We start from the raw sequence: 22,827 nt of genomic DNA, 5'->3' as shown, positions 1-22,827 counted from the left end.
AATTGATCATTCATTCAAATTCAATCCATGTTCGAGACGAGACGAAATGAATGAATCATCATCCTCCTCCTCTACTACAGCAATGTCCTTATTGTGGTCATCATCACTTTCATCATCGTCGTCATCACTCTCTTCAACCTTGGTAAGAAATACAATTTTAGGATAATGATTGGATTCTGGAAAGGCCAACAATTGAGGAACGATGCTGAATGCACACTCAAAATCTCGGGAAAATATAACATGATCAATTTTTCTTCCTGCTTTTGTGGTCGCAAGCTCACAATTATCACAATTCACAATGTCTTCAAAGTATCCATCAAATCGATCACTTGTGACTTCAAAATTAAAGTCTCCAGCAATGATAAATGATGTTCTTTTCAGTCTTTTCTTTATATAGGATTTCAATTCTTCAAACTCTTCATTTCTGTGCTGAGAATTAGTAAAAGACAAATGAACATTGATCAATGTTGGATTTAAGGATTCCATTCCTTGAAAACAATATTCTTCTTCACAAGGATAATACTTTTCATTCCACAAAATCACTCCATAATCTTGTTCCTTTCGATTATGACGTTTTAAATTTTGAACTGAATACCTGGTTAGCTTTTCAAAACGATTGACAAACTTTTCACAAGCTCCAGATTCACCCTCACCAGTCGCAAATTCTTGCAAGAAGGCAACATCTACCATCTCAATGAATTGAACATGCTCCTTTTTGAACTTGGTTTCAATCATGTCTTTGGTTGTTTTTTTGCTACCTGGCAAATTCCATGTCATGACAATCAAACTATCTGGATGGTTGTAACGCCACTCATTCATAAATCGTGAAAGAGTATGAATGATGACAGTGTCAACAGTTGTAGTGAAATCACACATGTTCTCAACCAACAATTTGGAGAGTAATTCTAATTGATAGAGAATGATAAAGAAACGTTCCATGCCATTCGTAATGACTCGTTGTTCCATCATGTTGAACATGAACTCAATCAGCACACAAGTTACCGTTTCCACCCATGCTCTTAACTTTTTGAGTGAGAGTGGTTCTTGGTCATTCCATGTCATTTGTTCGGAATCTGTCATCAAATAAGAGGACTCTGGAAATTCTGTTTGAGCTATCTTTATGATGCCATCTCGCAAATATTGAAAGTACACACGAAAAAAGGATTCAATTTCTCGTCCATTCCATTCGTTTAATTGTTGTACAATTGCAAAATGGAGAGGAGCTGTCAAGGATTTGAAAAATGTAGAGGATTTATCCAATAATTTGTTTAAATTTGTAAAGAATGTTTCACGAATTTCGGAATTCATCACTCCAAAGTTTTTGTTTGAAACGATTCTGAAATGATGCTGAAACTGTCAAATTTTTTGTTACGAATTCACAACATTTCTGTGACTCGTTGGTGCAAAAGGTGGGTTCACGTGATGTTCAACACTGAAAAACACAGATCACATCACTCTTCATAATGACTTGCTTGTGATGATGATTCCTGAGAGGTAAGTCTTGATCTTGCTTTAGGTTTTGTTGGGGTCGTCGTAGAGGCACACGTCGTGAGTTTGTACGTTCCAGTACCTTTCTTGAGCAAATATCCCTGATTATTCAATCGATCAATGAGAATCCTATGATCTTCGGTAAGTCCCATCTTTTGAGCATACTGAATCAGTTCTGTATATTCAAATAGGGGACCATGATCTTGTGAATCTGCAATCTTTGTTAATTGTTCAATAAAAGCATTTTGTTGTTTTGTTTTGCTCATTCCACTCACACGTGTTAAATCAATTCTTCCCTTATCATCAGTTAATACGTCAAACATGGATTCCTTAATCAATTCAACTACATCGAGAGCATCTCTTTCAGTAACAATATTTCTCAATTCTGTACGTGCTCTTGCTTGTGCAAGTCGAATGAGAGATTCCAATTGTCGTGTGGTGATGGGTGTTGCCTCTGAGCTGTGATGTGACTTTCTGAGTTGTACATAAAATTCTTGTAACACCTTCTTGGCATCGTCATTGAGTTTTGGCATGACATATTGTCTGGCATAGGCAATATATTTTCGAAGTAATCGTGGTGGTATGATATCAAATGATTCTCCCTTCTTTGGCCTTAAAATTTCTTTAAGAGATTGCTGACCGTGCTGTGTACCCACTTGACTGAGAGCGTGCTTTGTTGTAAATGTAGAAAGTGCAGACCCTGTTCTGTTCGTTGATCCTGAGTGGAGTTTAAGTACATGTTCAGAGAGCAATTTATCACGCAACTCATCTGGTTTGTCCAACAAAATAAATATGAGGTCAAATCGAGAGAGTAAGGCAGGATTAATTTTCAAATTTTCACCAACGGTTTTGGCTCTATTGTAGTGACCTCCAACTGGATTAGCAGCGGCAGCAACTGAGCATCGAGCTGGTAAATTACACACAATACCAGCTTTTGCAACTGAAATACTCTGTTGTTCCATGGCTTCCAATAATGCTTGATGTTCACTGCTCATCTTGTCAAACTCGTCAATGCAACAACATCCACGATCTGCTAACACCAAAGCACCTGCTTCTAGTGAAAAATCACCAGTCGCAGAATCTCTAGTGACCGTCACTGTTAAACCAGAAGTACTTGTAGTGTTACCACAAACATAAATTCCTCTTGGAGCAATATGAGAAACTGCTGTTAAAAGTTGACTTTTACCCAAACCAGGGTCTCCCACAATCAAAATATGGGGATCTCCACGAACAGTGAGCATATCTTTTGCGTTGGTATAACGTTGAACACCTCCAAAGAGAGTGAGAACAAGACCTGCTTTAACAATCTCATGGCCAAAAATTGCAGGACACAAAGAATGTACAATTAACCTAAAGATATCAGGTTCACATCCCATTTCTCTGATGGCTTCTAAATCAGCTGTACTAAATGATTGAGAGTCATCACCCTTTTCTGATGCTTTAGTGTTGGTGATGGAATTTCCTTCCAAGTAAAGAAAGTACATGCGTTTGGTGTTTCCTCTCGATGAAGATCTACCAAAGGCCTCTATAGCATGTTGTTCTGTATTTACAGCTTTGACCGTTCCACAAACAATGACTTCGTCTCCAGTGGAGCATGACTCTACTAAATCTTCGGTAATGTCACATTCAATTGTTCTTGGTATTCTTCCAGCTTCATGATCATCGCTTTCTGAAATTTCCTGAATTTTAATTCTTTGCCAATCTACAGTGACAGCAGTGCTTCTATCAGGAATGAATGCTCTTGATTTACATGAATGACTTTTGCATTTCATAGGTAGCGTAAATTTACCATCCCGAAAATACTTTTTCTGTTTTGTTCCACATTTTGTACAATTAAAAACCATCTGAGTAACTATAGGTCGAATATTGCTCACTTTCACTACAGTTCCTTTGACAGCAACAAACTTTCCCATAGAATTAGATTTAAGTTTTTTCAGTGCTTTAAAAACAGAATGATTTTGAATTCTAGCATTGATTTTCACTGCAGAGTGCTTTTCACCTTCCAGAAATACATGATGTGCTGCCATTTCAATAGCACCAATACAAAATCCAGGAGAATTGTATAATTTATCTTCAATAAAGTTTTTGGATTGCAAACTCAAGTTACTCAGCAATGCCGCCATATCAACGTTCATGACATAACTGCTGATTCCTTGGACGGTATTCAATCGATAGGAATCTTTGAACTTGATGAAGTGATCCTCTAATATTTTCATGTATTGATCCAATTCCGATGGTATGTACACTTCGTTTGGAAAATAAACACTCCATAATGCTGGAGGTCTCTCCGACCGATTCAAATAAACCGATGATGTCTCGAAATCTGTTGGATCTTCATCATCAATCATTTTTTTTTGAAATAATTTTAAATAATTCTTCTTTTAACTCGAATTTGAACACAATTTTAAGTCTTTTGTATCGAATTCCTATCGCAAGCAAACACAATTCAACCTGACAAGAAATAAACAAATCGAAAAAAATGAGCAGCACAACCTCCGAATTCATTCCGAACGATATTGTGAGCACAAACGATCTCGCCTTGCTTGATTTATATTTAAATGAAAAACAAAAACTAGGCTCGGACGATGAAAAAGCGATATTTAGTGCTTTGAATAAGTCTAGTAAAATTTATTTGGAAAAGAAGTATCCTTCTAGAGGAATTAAGAAAGAAGTTAAGGATTTAATTGGAGATCAAAACATTGAAGCTGTTTATCAAGACCTCATCAAGAAGAGATTAAATTTTCTGGAATTAGTTGAAAAGAGACTGAGCAATTGCATAAATTTTATTGAAAATCATCAAGATAAAGAGTTAAATATGAAAATTGTAGAACAATTTGTCAACAGCTTTGAATTCATCACTCCAGCAAGAGAATTATTAGATTCATCACAAAAAAAAAGAAAGAATACTGAAGAGGAATTAGATCACATTCAAGCAGCAGCCTCCGAAAACAACGAATCCTCACAACCAAGCAAGCAGAAATCTACTGAGTTGGAATCTGCAAAGAAAAAGAGAAAATTTAAGAGTAAAACTCAGAAAGATAATACTTCAGAAAACATCTCCTCAGACACAATTCAACAGATTCTACTTTCTGTACTACAGACCATAGAAAAACAAAATATTGCCGAAAGCTTCTTACACCCCGTGGATAAGAACATTGTAAATTATTATGAATCCATTCTTTGCCCAATGAGCATTGCTGACATTAAGAAAAAAGTCACTCACGGTGATATTGTCTCTGTGTCTGAGTTAAAAAAGACTTTATTTCTAATGTTTCAAAATTGCATCATGTTTAGTGGTGCTGATTTTGATATTCACCATCATGCCAAACAACTAAGGAAGTTAGCTAGGACGTTATGTTTAGAGGCAGAGCAGAAAGAGGTGTTATTGAAACAAAATTAAAATTTCATTTATTAATTCAAGGATTACTTTTAGAAAGATTTATTCGATATTGCTAGTTATTGACGTTATCTCAATATCAAGCGCACCTTGTTGATGAGAAGTATTTCTGAGAGTGGACGATGTGCTAGCACTAGTTCCAGTAATGATGTTGGAAGTAGTCACTCCGGTACTGGATGCTTGATTCATGGCTTTCTCTATTTCTTGTTGTTCTTCAGTGTTTGGAGGGGAATTTGTTGGATCTGGACTTTTTTCAAATAATGTGACGAAAGAGTTACGCAATCGACCCCAACCATCAAAGTAGACTGCTAAGAAATAAATGGACAATGCTTGAAGTAAACTGTTCCAATAAACCAATCTAGTAAAGAAAGATTTTGGTGTGAACACTGAATACATAAATACACCACAAATACCTCCTAATAAATTTAAATGTTGTGATATAAGTGAAACTCCCTCTGTGCTTCTATCTTCCCATGTCACAATTATTTGTGGTATGTGACTCACAATTTGTGAAACTGGTTTGATCAAATTTGTATATGGAATCGAATTGGGATACATATAACCAGTAATTATGGGCAACAAAGGAATAAAAAGACAAAGTAAGAATATTTTTCTACCTGTGAACATTGTAAATTGAATCATGAAAACCGAATGTTGTAAAATATTTAAAGTTCCATAAAGACCAACGCTCAATGCTTCTCCCATCAAAAAACTGTTCACCCCCAAATACGATGCTCCAACAAGTTTCAGCAAAATTCCGGTAGTACTAAATCCTTTCACTGATTTCCTTTTATGATTTAAATAAGCTTGTGGAAGATATTGTACGGTGAAACAAAAAGTGGCTAAATAACCAGAGATAGAAGCTAATGATGTCAAAATTGATGGCTCCAATTCGGGTTTTGGTTTCTCTGTGGTAGCAGCATGAATCATGTTGCCATGAATGAATAGTATCATCATTATGCTGGTAATAAAATGATGAAAGATTTTGGAATGATGAATGAATGTTGTTGTATGATGATGAAGCTTCTTCTTCAAAACCAGTAAAGTGTTCATAAAATAATTATTAAATGTGTCATTGGATGATTTATATTCACCGACATCATACGACGAGGAATTGTATGTTCTATTATTATTGGTGTTATTCTTTGTACACGCATAGTAGTTCATGCAGTCAGAGCTTTCGGATGACAAACACAATGGGTGATGATGTGCTGAAAAGATAACATTTTCCCTCATTTTTTTTCAAAGAGAGAAAACGAATTGGAAATTGGAAGACACGATCGTGGATGACCGTTGTGGCGCCACAACTGCTGTTCAACGGCTCAACCATCATGAGGGTTGTTGGTAACTGTTTTCATTTAAATTCACGAATCAATTTCAATCATTCATCATCATACAACACCAGGACATGGTGAACATGTATTGAAACAACAACAGCCAATTTCCATAATGGCTAGCATGAGTCTAATGATTCATGGTTAGAGATGCAAATCAACAATGTGAGTGCATTTCATGACGATTTGTGAGCGCTTCTTGTTGGTGATTTTTCGATTGGCCACAAGAATGAGACCTGTGAGTGTTTTGTTTGAAAATAAATCTTGATCAATTCCATTGTCTGTAATCAAATTATCAGCAAGATTGAGGAAAATAAGGTTTGAATATTTGACCAATGATTTGAATCCCAGGTCTGATATTCTATTCTTTGATAAATTTAACCTTTCGATTTGAGACCATCCTTGAATATTGAGAATATCTGAATCTGTTAAATTCAACTGATTAACTCCAAAATAGACAATGTTTTTGAAATGATCTAACAATGATTGAACTCCTCCACTTGAAATTTTTGTCTTTCCAATTTCTATTTCTGTGAGTTGTTCCAATTTCATCAAGTGTGGAATACTTTGATCAGTAATGCCACCACAACCACCAACTCGTAACATTTTCAACTCCTTGTTCGCAATGTGGCTGAGTAAAGTATCATTCATAAATTGACATCCAGTTAGATTCAATTCCTTTAGGTGTGAGAGAGTTGCAATGTTTTTCAAAAATGTTTCAGCACCACTTCCTGCTACGAGTTGAACACTGGACAAGTTTAAACAAGTGAGAGATGAGAAATTTGAGAGGATTGACATGTCATTCACCACACAACTAGCCAAATCCAAATCAGTAATGTTTTCTGTTGTACAATGTTCTTTGGTAGTAATACTTAAATCTTTGGTGCTCAAATCACATCCTTCAAGCACAATGGTTCTCAATTTTGGAGCTTTTAACAACGTTTTAAAAGGACATGTAATGTTTTCACATCCAGAAATGTTAATAAAAGTTAAATTCTTTCCATTCTTTTCAATATTACAGAATGCTTCATTGCTGAGAAGTTGTGCATCTTGTACACTCAATTCCTTTAAATTAGGTAAAATTTCGATCAACTTGGCAACCATTGAATTCGAAAGACAAGAAACTCCATTCAAAAAAAGTCTCTCAAGAGTACCACTTCCTTCTTGAAACGCTGATAATATCTCTTGTGAGTCGATGAGCATTTCATTCGTTGAGGAAGAAGAGCTGTGAGGAAAGCAATATTCCAAGCAACGTAATTTGGTGTTGGATTTCAAAATTTGAGTAACGTCTTGCAAGCTCATCATTGAATTTGCGAGTCGTAAGTGTTCAAGACGCTTCAATGAGCAAATTTGTTGAACATCCTTAAAGCTGGTTTGATATGTTAAATTTAAATGTCTCAAAAACAAGGGTTTCTCCATAATGATTGAAGGTAGAGCAGAGATACTTGTTCCTTGTGTGAAAAAGTTGCTAAGAAAAGAAATAGACTCAATGTTGCTTGGCAGCACACTATCAAGTATTCCTTTTTCAAAAAAGTTGAAAACTTCACCATTTCTTCCTATAGCTTTAAATGTTGTGATTGAAACGTTTTTAAATATCAAATGAATTTTAGAGGAATTATGAAAACGTCCCATAAATAATAAACACAAATCATACTTGTGTTTGTTGTACAGAAAAGCATATCTATCAAGATTGAGAATGTAGTGTGGTAATATACTATGAAGCACAACATCACTCGGAAGCTTGGAAAGGTTGTCATCAAAGGACGACGATGATGATGAAGAGCACTGGTTCTCCATTGGTTTGTTTCGTTTTGGTCGATCAGTGCAATTTTGAAGAGCGCTGCTTTTTTCGAAATTTCGTTTCATTATTATTTGTGATGAGATGTTTTCAATTTACATCAACTTGAGCCAAGCACTCGCGAACATTCAATTCCAAGTGGGAGATTTACAATCGACTCACGTCACAATTTTTATTTCAAAGATCTACCTTGTCCCGAAAATGCCTTAAACTTGTTTTCGTCTTTCTTTTCGGTTGTTGGGTTGCTGCTTGCAGAAGTTCCAGCCTGTTTGTTCTTGTCCTCTTCGCCATAGGTTTTTCTTTTTCTTCCAACAACGAGTCCAGAAGTGTTGAGAGACGTTCCGTTCGAAGGTGGAGTAGTTGAGGGAGACGAAGAAGAGACAGCAGCAGGTTTAGTTGTTGTTGTTGTTGAAGAGGATGTCGTACTGGTTTGTGTGGATGAAGAAGAAGATTGTGACGAGGAAGAAGCACCCTTGCCATCCAATCTGCGTCCAACACCTGTGAATTTTGGCACTTCCTTTGGTTCTTCTTTTGTTGGTTGAGCCGTTGGTGGTTGTTGAGAAGGAGGTTTCACTTTGAATAATTCATCAGCAGATGGAGTTTGAGGATTGATAGGTGAAGGAGGCATATCTGCTGGTCGTTCGAATTCTACTTTTACATCGGTTTCTACAATACTGACGGCTTCACAGTCTCCACTAGCACTTGCAACAGCCACAATATCAATAAAGAATTGTTTGTTGTTGTAAGCTATGATGATGGTATCGCCTCGTGAGAGACATGAAAAGTTTCTTAATTGTTTTTCCAATACAGCTTTTGGATCGGATATTTCAATGAAAGCCTTCTGTTGTGGTCTGATTTTTACAAATGTTCCCTTTGGCAAAGTAGCACTTTCAATATTTACAAGAGAGCCAGGAGCTAACTGTAAATATTCTTGCATCTGATGATGAAGTAAAATAATGAAGATATTAAAATGATGAAACAAAAATCAATGTTCATGGTATATTGTAATTATTAATATACGCGTTGTATGTTGACAAGAGGGCGATGAGGATAAACATTGTAACATCGGATCAAAATTGAAAATGTGATTCAAAAGTGATCAAGAAGTAAAAATATACATACCCAGAACGGAATGTATGCTCTTCCTTCCTCTGCACTAAATTCCAAAACGCCACAGTGGGTGTACTTTTTCTTCTTTGGATTAGATATCTTAAAAAGCATTGGATAAACAATATTCAGTCTAGCCAACTCATCTAAAGCAGAAGCTGGCAACATAATTTTACCTCCTTCATCGAGTTGAGGCTTTCCACAAAACGCTCCAGTGTAAACTCGATAGGGCCTTTTGAAAATGTCAATCCGCACTCCTTGGAAATAGTTGTTCATTTTTTTTGTAATGTTATTTTTGGTTTTGGGTTCTTCTGTCAGCAAATTCGAATAAATTGAAGCTCTTGTTTGATACTAGTAGTCAATTGTCTACGTTACACTGGTTGACAATTATAACATAGCAATATTAAATAAAAATTATTTCTTATTTTAATAAATTAAACAAATTATTATTTTACATGGATAAAAAAAATGTCGCTAAAATCAACAATAATCTTTTGGAATGATTCGCCTCCTTCGTTTCGATATACTTGCGCGAGCATCATAAAAGACAAACTAGTGACCGGAACCAGTACAGGTATCTGTGTGTTATGGAATTTCGATCAAGATAGATACATTCCCTTCTCTCTCATGTATGGACATCAAACAAAGGTTACTGATTTATGTGAGTGCAGCTACGATAGCGCTTCAAGCAACAGCAACAACAACAGTATTGTCAGCAGCAACAATAATGGGTTGAGCCCTGGTACTACCACCAGACAGCCATCATCTCCGCTATTAAATTCTTCGTCTTCGCCACCATCAAACTATCCATATGGTTTTGATAATAATAATTGTTGTTGTAGCATTAGTTTAGACGGTACAGTCTGTGTTTGGAATTTATACGATGGTAGATGTATGGCTCTATCACCAAATTTGTTGTTTGATGCTGTTCCTCAATGTATTTGTAATCTCAACAAGTACAGTAATTACAATTCAAGTATCGTTGCAATTAGTGGCAAACACAACATGATTTATTTGTTAGATTTGAATCGATTGAAAATTATTCGAGTTTTGGAAGGACATACCGAATGGATTGCTTCTCTTTCATCAGGTCCTTTTATTCTTTCGGACGATACCAAATCAAATAGAATCAAATCAGTCATGTTGAGTGTAGGAGATGATCACTCATTGAAATATTGGTCTTTTGAACTCGATGAAAAATCTCATGCCATCAAAAATGAAGAGCCTTTGTTTAGTATTCAAACTCCAATGGCAAACCAACCCAATAACCAACAATTTAAACCCGTTATGGTTGCTAACAATTATTATTGGTCATTGATTGCTGTGATTTATAACAAGATTGTTTATATTTACACATTCCATTCCATTCAACCTATTTTTACCATTACATTGCAACAAACTTTGGAATCTTTTTCCATTTCTGACAACCCTTCTTCTCTTCCAACAAAGAATGAAAAGTTTAAAGGAGGAATATTTATTGCTAAAGATCTGTTGTTGCTTCATACCAGTAAGGGCAATGCCTACATTTATAAGATTCCTACAACAGGTAGACAACAACGTGTCAAGTCCATAATGGATGATATGCTACAATTTTATTCAACAGCTGATACCAGGAAAATGAATACAGTTCAAAGCGAAAATAGTGATGGTTTCATGTACATGGGAGATGAAGAAGCTAATATGAACAATGATGAAAACTCTACATTTGTGAGTGAATCAAATGTAGGAGACAATAGCGAGTTCAATCAGAAAGAAGTTAGTGTTGTTGATGAAATCAAGTCTGAAAAGATGGAAACACGCTCCACAGCAGAATCTGAAACCACTGATAACTCTCGATCAAAGAGAGTCAAAAATTTACAATTAATTGTTCCAGAAAGAACAGCCATACCACAATCAAAGAGCAATACCTCTCTAAACGATGCCTCTCCTGAGACACCATCAACCTCAGATATTGACCTTTCAACAAATGATCTCACGTCCATTGGCGCAGCCATTGAAAGAGCGTTTTCTACATCAATCATGGACGCTTTACAAATATCCTCTTCACCATCCACACCTAATTTTGATAGACTTTTGCAACAAAAAGAACAACCAAAGATTATCAGCACTATTGACGGATGCATTTCAGAAAATGACCCTTATGGCGATTTTGTTTGGCAATATGATCCAATTAGTCGAATTCTTTTGCGTGTGAACAATGGAATTATTAGAGCGTGGAAAGTATCCATCTCAGCTTCAACATCTTTTGTTGAAATTACACTATTATCTGATGATAATGTACTTGCAAAAGGGTGGGGTCAAGAAAATCCACATGAAAGTGTTTGCCCAACTGTAAAGTCTCCAATTAGTGTCTCTCATTTTGCTGTAGAGAGAATTTCACCCTGCCTCATTCGTGGGTACTACAATGGAGATATTCACATTCAATACATTACCATGAACGGCCAAGGAAATAATGTCGCAAAAGAGCTATATATTCCAAAAGCACACAAAAAACGTGTAACAACTCTCCTAGTTATGAGTGATGATGATAATAACCCACTTCTCGTATCTGGAAGCGCTGATTATAGCATCAAAGTATGGCAGTTGGATTCCACCGACTTGGAATATCACAAATTATTAAGAGTATTCAATTACCATTCAGGAAAGGTTGATCTTTTATTTGTTCCTCCAAGAACGATTCGTAGAAAATTACAAAATTGTTTCTGCTCACTCTCTGATGATGACCACAGTGTTATTTTGTACAGCATCAAGACCTTAGATGTTATCCATATATTGGGAGGCCATGGAAGTACTGTAGTAGCCATTTACTGGAGAAGCGATTTAGATTATTTATTAGTTCAATGCAGCGATGGCTCAGTTTGTGTTTGGAGCATAAGTACTGGACTTTTAGAGCGTAGAGTTGTTGGCTATGTTGCCAAGTCTCTCATCAAAACTAGTGAACAATCAAGTATGATCAGTGGTAGTTTCAATCAATCGGATGCAGGTGCATCCTCTGTCTCTGGCGGATTAAGCTCTTCATCAGGAGGAATTGTTAAGTTATCCTTTTCGAAGCAATCAGCGACATCAGAGGCCTATAACAAATCGAAAGGATTTATTGAGTCTATATCTTTGCAAGTGAATCAACAAACTCCAGATATTCAATTACTTACCATCAGTATTAGAAAACTTGTTACCTTTATTAACACAAAGAAAGATTTACTTTTGAAATATTTTAGTGATGGACCAATGGAGTCTTCCATTGATGACGATGAGTCAGAGACAAAATTGAACGATAGGAACATGTCAGGCTTGCTGTGTTCTCTATCTTATATTTTACAATATGGTAATGATCCATCTATTGTTCAACTTAGACAAGAGATTGACATTGCTATGAAGAAAATTCAAAAAGCTCGCACAAGAGACCAAACTAAGACTCAAGATTTACAAATGGAACCAATGATCAATTTATTACCTTTTCCAAAAGGGTTTATTGGTTTAAAGGGAGCAGGGGAGTGTTATTCTCTAATTGTACCAGAGATGAGTAGTCGATGCCATCCTTTCATTTTCTCTCCAGTTCTTTCATCCATCTATTTGATTGGTACTGTAGCTGTTTTGAACGCTATTGCCAATAACCTTCCTGCAAGTTTTAAATTCCAAAAGGTTTGCAATGATTGCATTTCCTATTATTTGAATCAAATTCATACAGGATTTGACAATTTCCATGAACCTTCATTCTTGTGGTGTGCTCAATTCTTGAAAGATCCATCTAAGGATATTCAACAAGCTGCCAGATCCGTCATGTACAGTGTTTTACAACGCATGGAAGGTGTTCAACACAAATTATTGGCTGAAAAATTGGCGAACATGCTCATTGAAAGTTCCAACAAGATGACATCTTCTGGTAACAAACAAATTAATGCTCAAAGACAAAACGTTGTGGTTGCATTGGCTTTACTTGCCTATAGAGCACCAAGAGCTGTCGATGGAAGAATTGCAACCATTACTGCTATGGAGTTGATTGATATCTTGGAAAAGGGTGGACCTCAACATAGTACTGCAATTACTTTGTTGGGAGATGGTTATTCTATTTGGAAATACTACATTCCAGATGCCATGGGTTTCTGTCGACAACTTTTTCAATTATCTCTTCCAGCATTAACATCACAAGCACCTTCCAACTCGAACACGGAAGTGAGTCAACTCTCTGTCGATTCATTACAAGCATTTGTCAATATGGCAAGCGCAGATACTCGACTTTATATTGATTTCATTAACAATATTATTTCAAATGCTCAACAAACCAGTACAACCACTCTCAATGCATCTATTAGCTCACTCTATCCTGTCATGCAAAGACATCCCAAATGTTTAATGGATCATTTGGTAGTACTAACTTCACTGCTTCTCAAAGTTTTAGATCCACACTTCCCTGCCATTCGAGATGTGTGTATGGCAAATTCTACAAATATTTTACGTTTCATGGTTGAGATTTATCCAATGGTATCTTTCCATCAAGAAAAACAAAAACTTGCGATTGGAGCAACAGATGGAACTGTTGTAATTTATGATATGCGTACTGCAAGCAAATGGCAGTTATTTGAAGCTCACACCAAATCTCCTGTTCATGCATTAAGTTTCTCACCAAATGGTCAACTTTTATGTACATTCAGTGCTGTTGAAAAAACATGTAAAGTATGGAATACAGATGGTGGTAGTGGAGGTGCAATTTTACAACTCCTTGGAGTGAGCAATAGAAATGTCAAAACCTTTACCATTGATTCCATGTATGTGAAAAATCAACTCAAACCAATGGAAATTCTCAAGTTTGTGAGATTTGAATGGGACAACAACAAGACATTCTCGTTGAAACCAGGAAAGAATTTGAATAAGGTTTCCTTCAGATTGTAAATGATCATCAGTGATGGCGCGCCTTTTTTGTACAAAAGGAAAATACCATAGTTCCGCTCATTCTCCTTTTTGTATAAAATTAAATTTGTTCAAAAAAACGCTCATCATCCAGTGTTTCAGTCATACCCGAGTCGAGTCGTCATCCGATTTCCGAAATACAATATTGTTCTTGTTTCTCAAACAATTGATCATCCGTCTATTCAAAATAATTTATTCAAACAAATCCTCGGAAAATGGTTACAACTTTTGAAGACGTTACGGAAAGACCTACCATCACAACACCACATCATGTTACCAGTGATGAGGTCTTTAAAACAGTGGAGAGTCTAGACCTTGAAAAAGTAAAAGCTTTGGTAGATAAACATTTAGATAATTTAAATTTGTATTTCTCTTCTCACGATGCAGCAAGTATCAGTGATGAAGACTTGTTTGACGATCAGGAATATCTAGCTCACGATTTATTCAATATCATTGATGATGAATACAACACTCCACTTCATAAAGCTATTTTAATGGATGTAGACACAAAAGAGAAGGATCAAATTAGATATCAAATTGTAGAAGATATTGTTGTGCGAGGAAAAGCGAGATGTGATGTTGTGAATAACGAAGGACTGACACCATTATTGGTTGCAGTCAAAAAAAACAAGCCAAAGATTGTGTCACTTTTAATTAAGGCAGGAAAACACTGTTCAGTGAATGATAAATGCCAAGTCGCTCCTTATATTGGTTACACAGCCTTGCATTCATGCTGTACATGGTCTTTAATTGAGGCTACCAAATCAGAAGATCCAAACGAAGACACTACAGTCAAAACAGCACGTGATATTGAATCATTAGCTCGTTTGTTAATCTCTTTGGGAGCAGATGTAAATTCAAAGAATTCAGAAGGAGAAACACCTCTGCATACTTGCGCAAGAAATGGAACTCTTGGAGTGGCTCGATTGCTTATTTCTGAAGGTGCTGACGTAAATGCTATTAATAAGCACAAAGTAACTCCTCTCATGATAGCAGCTACATTGGGCAACTTGGCCGTCGTAGAGTTATTACTTGATACAGATCTCCAAGAAGAAGGAAACGTTGGATTGAAAAACAACCCTGTGAAAGTAGATTTAAAGGATCAAATGGGTGATACTGCTTTGCATTTTGCTTTTCAAAGTCAATTACAGAGAGTATTTGCTAATGGAATTGAAGTGAGCCAAGATCATGAACGAATTGCATATTTATTGGTTCATACTGGAAAAGCGAATATGGACATTTATTCGAATGATGAATATTTAGCAACTGATTTCACATCAGATAACTTTAAACACATTTTGAGAACTGTATCTCAACATGCTCATTTATTCCCATCAAGCTTGGATGCTTTATTACAAATGCCTGACGAAATGTTGCAGTCTCAATACATGGATCCAAAAGAGAGAATTGCATTTGCTAAAGCTGTTCAAGAATACAAAAAGGATCGACAGGAACTTGAAGATGCTGAGAGTAAGAAAGGAGGGTGTCCAATGGTTACAGGAAATAGGCAACTCATGAAAAAGAGAGCACAAATGAAATCTTCAACAACGAGTACCACCAAAACAGACAACACAACCACCACTTCTAAACTTCCACCAGGTCATCCCACACAGGGAGGTGATATTTCAAAATGTCCATTTATGAAAGGTAAACAAGCAAACGATTCACAAGATGCACAAGAAACCAAAGAAATAACAGGGGAAGTATCGGAAAAGCCAAAAGGGAAATGCCCAATTCCTTACCACAATGAGTTGATGATGATTTTCAATTCTCGAAATTTGGTTTACTTGCTTGTTCTTGTAGTTTGTGTTGTTTTGCTGGCGTTCCCAACTACCACTTCGCTGGTGTAACATTCCTTTATTTGGTTCATTCGGGCTACGTCTCAGTGTTTTTGTTACATTAGCTTTTTGTTGTTCGCCCAGCAAAAGCTGCTTTGTCTTTGTTGAAGGACAAAGGCTTCTGCTGGAGCTATAATGAATAATAAAACGACTTGAGGTATGTTGTTGTGATTAGAAAAATACGGTGTAATTGTGGTCGGAAGAAATAAATAGGTGAACAATTTTAAACGTGTTCCAATTTTTGGACGAACTTTTTTTGTGATGAAAAATGCTTGACATTTTATTGCATGTCTTGAGACGAAGCCACCACCTGGCTCAGCTGGGAATACGAAACGAGGTTTTTTGTTTTCTTTGCAAATACGTAAAAAGGAGGTGACAACAACTGATAATTTCCAACAATCACAGCAATTTGTTTTTGATAAAGCTTGGTGCTGGTTGTTGATGAAAATTGTCCAATTAATTTAAATTTGAATGGATCCGTCTGATTTGGTGCCACAAATATTTTAAATGAGTTAATTGGTTCAGAATGTCGAGATGCATTTTCATTGTTCTCATTGAAATTGCGAACCTCTACGGTTGCATTGCTCAAAGAAATATGATTAGTCTTAATTTCAAATTCTACGGGCTTTTTAAGCAAAAATGCCGCAATATGATTTTGAGCATGAATTAATGAGTCGTGTGTTTGAATAATGGTAAAACTGATGTCGTCGGTTAATGTAAGTCGTTCTGTTAAGTTTGGCAAAACTTCACTTGTTTCAATATGGAAAACAGGAAGTGAAATGTTGTAGTAATTGGAAATGCTTGTCTCCATGAAATCGGTGGCAAATCCGGCCCTATAGTCATGTCTTGACTGATGGTATGATTGACGGATGGAGTTGACACGATGTTGTAAACATCGCAATTGTAAGTCTTTCGCACAAATTAAATCTTGATCTGTAAAACTATAAGAAATGGATGTCACGCTTTCTCTAGCTTGCTTTCTTTCATTATTAAAGTCAACAAATTGTTTTTCAGTCATTCTCATCAAAATTTGTTGGTTAATTTGACTAGGGGCATCACAATATTTCCTCTTTCTATCGTTATTGTATGAAAGATATACACATTCTTTTTTCACTAATTTGATTTTCATGTTTGAGTAACTTCTATGATAGTCCAATACTGTGGTTCTTTTTGAATAATCACGTGACTCTCCGAAAAATCCTTCAAGAGAACGTGTTCCCAATAAAGACAAATCAAAAACTGCATCTTGTGGAATAATTCTGATCAATTTCTGAATTGTTTTGATGTTATGGATAATGATGTTTTTTGTGAGGGTTCCGGATAATGTAAAATTATTATTCTTATTGGAAATAATGACGTCTTGGAAAACGGTATCCCACTCATTCAAATAGTCCAAATTTTCCTTAAGAACTTGCAACACTTCGTGCAAATTGTGTGAAGATGTTCCATCATGATTTTTGTCATCGTAAACATGAAATAAATCATGTATCGCTTTTAAGTACTTATAGAATCCTAAATATCGATAGTTGGTTCTCTCGTTCAATAATCGTAATTTTTCAAGTAACTGTAAATTGCATACATCACGTAATACATCCTCAGATTGATCATCATATTTGATAAACGAGCTCCGTTTAACTATTTTACACCACTCTAAAGGTTGTTGTCTATATATTTCATCGAGTGTGTTCAATTCAAATCGTTGTAAAATAGAACAAGAAATTTTGGTGACAGCTATGTCTTGATTGCTAAAATTTGCCACACACACTTTACCAATGTTAGTATGAAGGGTTTCACTCAACAACGTAACACTTAATTCGTTGTCATTGCTGCTATGATAGAAAGAAATGCCTCCAGAGTTAAAATTCCGTGGTTCTTTTTCTTTCCATTCAAATGAAATTGTGTCTTTGTCATTCACTATGAAGGAAAGTGGTATGTTGGTCGCTTGTGTTCTTTGAATAACAATTTTCATCAAATGGCAACCGTTTCCGTTGTCGTTGGAAGAAATACAAGCAGAGGAATGGCGTGCAATTTGAAGGTTTGGAGCACCTACTTTAGTGGCAACCGGATATAATTTTGGTCTCCCATTAATTGCATTCCTCATGTTTTTGCAATGGTGACTGTAGCAAAAATGATGTAGTTCATTTGGGCTCGATGTGAAATATTTGTAATTAGCAGACCCTGCATCTGACACAGTACAGACGATGTTTCGAGTATATGTGTCACGAAATTCAGAAATCGTGTCTCTAATGGTTTGTTCAGTTTCAGTAGTGCATACTTTGAAGTTTCCAGGAATTCGAACTTCACCGTTAATACTGCAATATAAAGTTTGAACAATTTTTTCAGCTAAAAAACCCTTGGGTGGAAAATTCGGACTCTGAGCTAGTGCAGTACAATCACTAATCTTCAATGGACCTTCATTGGCACCGTATACAAGCCCAAGCTTGGTATTGATTCCTAAATGCGGTGTTACATCTACTGCATCAATTTGAACAAGACCAAAATTTTGATTTTCAATAACCTTCATTTTTTCTACTAGCTTATCAAAGTCATCTTTGTCTAGTTTAGTATTCCCTTCTCCATATGATGCGGTGTGAAAATGATGGTCGAGTGTGGATGAACAAGGTAGGACTAAGTTACATCTTTCAGAAGAGGGTTCAAATTCTTGTCCTCGTTTCAACCCTCTCGCCAATGCTTCATACGCATTGTATCCCATGATAACCAATAAATCTTGAGCAAAACAAAGAACAGATGGGCTCCATCTATGGCCTCTACTGTCTTTGCAAATTAATTGTGAAAAAGCATCACGAAGATATGTGAAAAAGAAAGTTCGAGGTACTAATTTGCGACTACCTAACACCTGAAAAAACAATTTTTTCAATTCTTGAATATCCTCATCAAATATATCACATTCCGAATAATAACTATCATCATCGTTATTTTGTGATTTAAAATCAGCATGGTCTACAAAATTATGAGAGATGGTGTCGGACTTGGTATTTACAATTGATGAGTGTGTTGGAATAAATTTGTTGTTAATTAGTTGTTGCAGCATGTAATACGGTGCTGTTTGTTCTTTTGTTGAATATGACAACGTGATGTAGTCTTCAGCAAAACCATGATCCAGGATTTTATGTAATTCAATAACGCCGACATTTTTTTCTGGTTCGAGTAATTTCATGATGGTTGAACTAGAATAACGTTGTGACGTTGTTGAGGTTTGAGGTGGGTCTTCGCAAGCTGTACTTGTTTTGGAGTGTTTACGTTTTTGACGAATTCGCATCAGCTCGTCATGACACTCTTTCAATTTCAAATAGCCTTGAAAATGTAGTTTGTTGATCCATTCTGATGTTAACTCTTGATTTTGTCTTTGATTTTGAAATTTTGGGTCAGAGTAAATGTTATAGATAGCACTATCCTCGTCCGGGTCAATGCAATCAGTAACATATTGTGCAATCTTTGTTGAATTGTCAACCTGGAATTTGCAACAGTATAGAACAAATGGGACTCGTTTGTTGTGTGTGATGAGGTATGAGAAATATAGTTCGAGATGGCGATGGATGGTATTAAAATCCTTGCGATGAAATCCACATTGATCAATAATATCTTCTATTAAATGTTCGACATTAATATATTGATGGACTGCGAATAGCATTGTTTTGATGGCAACATGATATTCCGGTCTCAACAGACCGACAAAGGCGTTTCGTTCATGTTTTAACATTTTTATTGAAAAAACCTCCAGCAAACACCAGAACAAAACTTCGACAGCCTGCTCGACCTTTTTTAAAATGGTTAGGATTCTAAAAAATAAAGTGCTTTCCAAATGCTATTGTAACACTATTTCTGGGAGTTGGGAACGCCAGTTGTTTTGGCCAGAGTTTTATAAACCTGTGTGTCATTTGTTGTCAGAACACAATTTCTGCCCTCGCAAGAATCCCGATTTCGGTTCGCATTATCTGTTCTCGCGAATTTTGACGGACAGGTTTGGAACACACTTTCAAAACAAACAACCATCATAGCCATGCTGCAACCATCATCCTCCGGCATGGCTGGCAGTGACCATACGCATGGTATTCATGTGAGCCACCCTACGGTACTTGGTATGAGCCCTTTGACTTCACTTCCCTCCACCACCACAACATCCACATTACCACTTTCGCACAGCAACGCGAACAGTAACCAATGTTATGAACAACTCCTGTTACCACCCAGTTCTACTCTCCGATCTAAACTACAACCTTCTTCTTCTTCTCATTCGACTCGTCATCACACTCGTTCGACAAGAGAGGATGAAACAAGAGTCGAGAAATATTCCTGTGGTTGTTCACGTTTTTACAGAAATGTCCTGGTTGGAAACTGTCATCACATTCTCTCACCATGTATCACTATCATGAATGTAATTTTGATACTTTTCATATTGCAAGGATTGTTTGGATTATTTTCATGTAAGTTTCATCATCATCATGTTGTTGCAGTATTGTCTCAAACTTTTTGAAAATTGCAATCAAATAATAATGTTGTGCTCAGCTTTCATCTTGTTATATACAAGTGGAGACAATATTATTCAAAGAAGTTATGCAAAAAAAAAAATTCAAATGAGTCTCGTTGTAGATTACCAAATTAGTGAAATGATTAAAACAACAACTCTTACCATTAATCAATTATTAAAGGATTTGGATGGAATGAATTTAAATGATGAAATGAGATGGATAGTTCTATTCAAACATATCCAATCTTTCTTTGAACAGAAATTACCATTACAAATTTCTTATTTTGGAAGATTTGATCATTACTTTTTAGGAGTAGAACGAACATACATTCGAAAATTTGAAAAAACAAATAACCCCTCTCTTGTGAGAGCCATGTACGAATATAACATGATTGATGACTTGTCTAAAATTCTTGATCCATCTAATATTCGATTTTCTCAAAACAGTACCTTCTCAGTGACAGCTCGTCCTTGGTATCATTTATTTCTCAATGCAACCAATCCTAAAATATTATGGAGTCCATTGTTTTTCTCATTCGTTGGTCAACCCTCCATGACAGCATCCATTCCAATATACATTTCACAGAAAATTTCATCCATTCATTCCAATAATTTGAATCAATCATTGGAGAATACTACTATTGAAAACAACAATTCATACACATGGAATACCGTTGATGGTTATGAAAATTATACGGAATTTAAAATTTATAGAAATGAATCAGCTCCAAGAAATCCTTCTCATTTATATGGAGTGATTGGTCTTCAATTGAATTTGGATAAACTTGCCAATACATTGGATCAATCTGCCAGAAATGCAGGTGTTGCAATAGCCTTTATTATTAATTCGTATGGTGAAATTGTAGCCTCTACCAATTTGATCGTGTCATCATCATCTTTGTCCATTTCTACCAACATTTCGAGTCTTATGGCTCATTCCTCATCCGGAACACCTTCGAATAGTTCTCAAAATATTGTGCAAGATTTAATGAATGAGGTAATATCAAGAGGTTTTCTAAAGAAAATAACAGAATGGCATTCTCTAAATTTTGAAAGACAAGATTTTAATGATACTGCAGCTATTAAGGATTGGGGAAGTTTTTTATTCTACCATGCAAATACTCCAAATTTGGAAGTGTTTCAATACACCATAACTGATCAATATGGACTGAATTGGGGAAGCGTGATTGCAATACCTCACAAATCATTTGTAAGTTTTTTTACATTGTCACAATTCTTCTCTCATTAACATGTTCAATCACCATGTCTTAAAGGTGGATGAAGTCATGTCAGGTAGTATTAGCTCTGTTGTAATTTTCTCTGTAGTTCTATTTCTAGGAGTATTTATCTTAATTACAGTCATTCAATGTATCCAAATGTCTCTTCGATATATTAAGAAACAATTAAGAGAAATTGTTCAATTTAAATCTTCAACTATATTCCATGAAAAGAAATCCTTCAATTTATTGTATGACATTCGACAAATGCAGCAAAGTCTCAACACAATGAAATCGTCTCTCACGATTTTCTCAAAATATGTTCCCAATAGTGTAACGAAACGTTTATCAAGACAACAAAGAATGACTTTACAATCCATGACTGTGATGTGTATTGATCTTCATGGATTTTCTCTATTACCAGATCATTGTGGGAATTTGATTACGAACAATGAAACAATGTTCGGTATGGATCGTGTGAATTTTGTTTCGTTGGCAACAGAACTCTTTACAGAACTTTATGGTATTATTGAAAATAGTAAGGGTATCGTCGACAAGTACACCAAGGATCGAATTATTGCATTTTGGAATGACACTTCATGCACGGTAGAGGATCATGAAAGAAAGGCTTGTATGGCTTCGTGTGAAATTAAAATGGCATTGGATCGATTGAATGCTCAATGGTTGAAACGACGCTTCCTGCAGAATGATGATCATACATCTCTCATTCGACCATACATTGGAGTGAATAGTGGAAGTATACTTTGTGGAAATATTGGGTCACAACATCGAATTTGTTTTACGGTAGGTTTTTGTTCAATTGAAATATTTTGACTGTTTTGCTTAATGGACAACAACAACAGGTCTTGGGAGATGGAGTCAATATTACTTCAAGTTTACCTAGTCTCAATCCTAAATTTGGGACTAAAATTCTGATTGGTGAAAATACCTATGACCGTGTGAAGAGTCATTTCATATGCTATTTTGTGGATTACATGGTTTTGAAAGGAAAACAAAAACCCTTGAAAGTTTACAGTTTAGAAATGAAAATTGAGGAAGCCACAGAGGAGCATTTGAAACTGAGAGATTATTTGAATGAAATTGAGGCGTGTCTCTTCTCAATGAAATTTGATAGAATATTAGAAATTTGTCAAGTCATTAATTCTTCTCAATATTCAACACATACGACCAGCCATCCTGCAACACTGGAAATTACGAGCTGCAGATTTGATGTCTCAACAACACCGTGATGGT

The 22,827-nt window shown here is 35.9% G+C and overlaps 10 protein-coding genes across 10 annotated transcripts; 4 read left to right on the top strand and 6 right to left on the bottom strand.

Annotated features, from left to right (window-relative positions):
• Positions 1 to 6: 6 nt before the first annotated feature.
• C9374_011345 (uncharacterized protein) lies at positions 7 to 1,308 on the bottom strand (the record flags this gene model as incomplete). The annotated part of the gene is made up of 1 exon (XM_044686990.1): positions 7 to 1,308. The coding sequence occupies one exon, from the start codon at positions 1,306 to 1,308 to the stop codon at positions 7 to 9; it is 1,302 nt and encodes a 433-aa protein (XP_044554514.1).
• A 143-nt stretch (positions 1,309 to 1,451) lies between these two features.
• C9374_011344 (uncharacterized protein) lies at positions 1,452 to 3,836 on the bottom strand (the record flags this gene model as incomplete). The annotated part of the gene is made up of 1 exon (XM_044686989.1): positions 1,452 to 3,836. The coding sequence occupies one exon, from the start codon at positions 3,834 to 3,836 to the stop codon at positions 1,452 to 1,454; it is 2,385 nt and encodes a 794-aa protein (XP_044554513.1).
• A 131-nt stretch (positions 3,837 to 3,967) lies between these two features.
• Positions 3,968 to 4,888, top strand: C9374_011343 (uncharacterized protein; the record flags this gene model as incomplete). The annotated part of the gene is made up of 1 exon (XM_044686988.1): positions 3,968 to 4,888. The coding sequence occupies one exon, from the start codon at positions 3,968 to 3,970 to the stop codon at positions 4,886 to 4,888; it is 921 nt and encodes a 306-aa protein (XP_044554512.1).
• A 39-nt stretch (positions 4,889 to 4,927) lies between these two features.
• Positions 4,928 to 6,121, bottom strand: C9374_011342 (uncharacterized protein; the record flags this gene model as incomplete). Its single annotated transcript, XM_044686987.1, has 1 exon — positions 4,928 to 6,121. One exon carries the CDS (start codon positions 6,119 to 6,121, stop codon positions 4,928 to 4,930), a length of 1,194 nt encoding a protein of 397 aa, XP_044554511.1.
• Positions 6,122 to 6,363: 242 nt separating this feature from the next.
• Positions 6,364 to 8,085, bottom strand: C9374_011341 (uncharacterized protein; the record flags this gene model as incomplete). The annotated part of the gene is made up of 1 exon (XM_044686986.1): positions 6,364 to 8,085. The coding sequence occupies one exon, from the start codon at positions 8,083 to 8,085 to the stop codon at positions 6,364 to 6,366; it is 1,722 nt and encodes a 573-aa protein (XP_044554510.1).
• Positions 8,086 to 8,189: 104 nt separating this feature from the next.
• On the bottom strand, positions 8,190 to 9,400 carry C9374_011340 (uncharacterized protein; the record flags this gene model as incomplete). The annotated part of the gene is made up of 2 exons (XM_044686985.1): positions 8,190 to 8,954; positions 9,140 to 9,400. 2 exons carry the CDS (start codon positions 9,398 to 9,400, stop codon positions 8,190 to 8,192), a joined length of 1,026 nt encoding a protein of 341 aa, XP_044554509.1.
• A 192-nt stretch (positions 9,401 to 9,592) lies between these two features.
• On the top strand, positions 9,593 to 14,011 carry C9374_011339 (uncharacterized protein; the record flags this gene model as incomplete). Its single annotated transcript, XM_044686984.1, has 1 exon — positions 9,593 to 14,011. The coding sequence occupies one exon, from the start codon at positions 9,593 to 9,595 to the stop codon at positions 14,009 to 14,011; it is 4,419 nt and encodes a 1,472-aa protein (XP_044554508.1).
• A 233-nt stretch (positions 14,012 to 14,244) lies between these two features.
• C9374_011338 (uncharacterized protein) lies at positions 14,245 to 15,879 on the top strand (the record flags this gene model as incomplete). The annotated part of the gene is made up of 1 exon (XM_044686982.1): positions 14,245 to 15,879. One exon carries the CDS (start codon positions 14,245 to 14,247, stop codon positions 15,877 to 15,879), a length of 1,635 nt encoding a protein of 544 aa, XP_044554507.1.
• Positions 15,880 to 16,147: 268 nt separating this feature from the next.
• C9374_011337 (uncharacterized protein) lies at positions 16,148 to 19,588 on the bottom strand (the record flags this gene model as incomplete). Its single annotated transcript, XM_044686981.1, has 1 exon — positions 16,148 to 19,588. One exon carries the CDS (start codon positions 19,586 to 19,588, stop codon positions 16,148 to 16,150), a length of 3,441 nt encoding a protein of 1,146 aa, XP_044554506.1.
• A 300-nt stretch (positions 19,589 to 19,888) lies between these two features.
• On the top strand, positions 19,889 to 22,823 carry C9374_011336 (uncharacterized protein; the record flags this gene model as incomplete). Its single annotated transcript, XM_044686980.1, has 4 exons — positions 19,889 to 20,312; positions 20,395 to 21,566; positions 21,631 to 22,377; positions 22,437 to 22,823. 4 exons carry the CDS (start codon positions 19,889 to 19,891, stop codon positions 22,821 to 22,823), a joined length of 2,730 nt encoding a protein of 909 aa, XP_044554505.1.
• Between the last annotated feature and the right edge of the window lie 4 nt (positions 22,824 to 22,827).

This window comes from Naegleria lovaniensis, assembly GCF_003324165.1.
Source record: "Naegleria lovaniensis strain ATCC 30569 chromosome Unknown tig004, whole genome shotgun sequence".
NCBI classification, from domain to species: domain Eukaryota; phylum Heterolobosea; class Eutetramitea; order Acrasida; family Naegleriidae; genus Naegleria; species Naegleria lovaniensis.
Note: the sequence above shows the minus strand (reverse complement) of the source record. Positions and strands in the feature narration are given on the sequence as shown.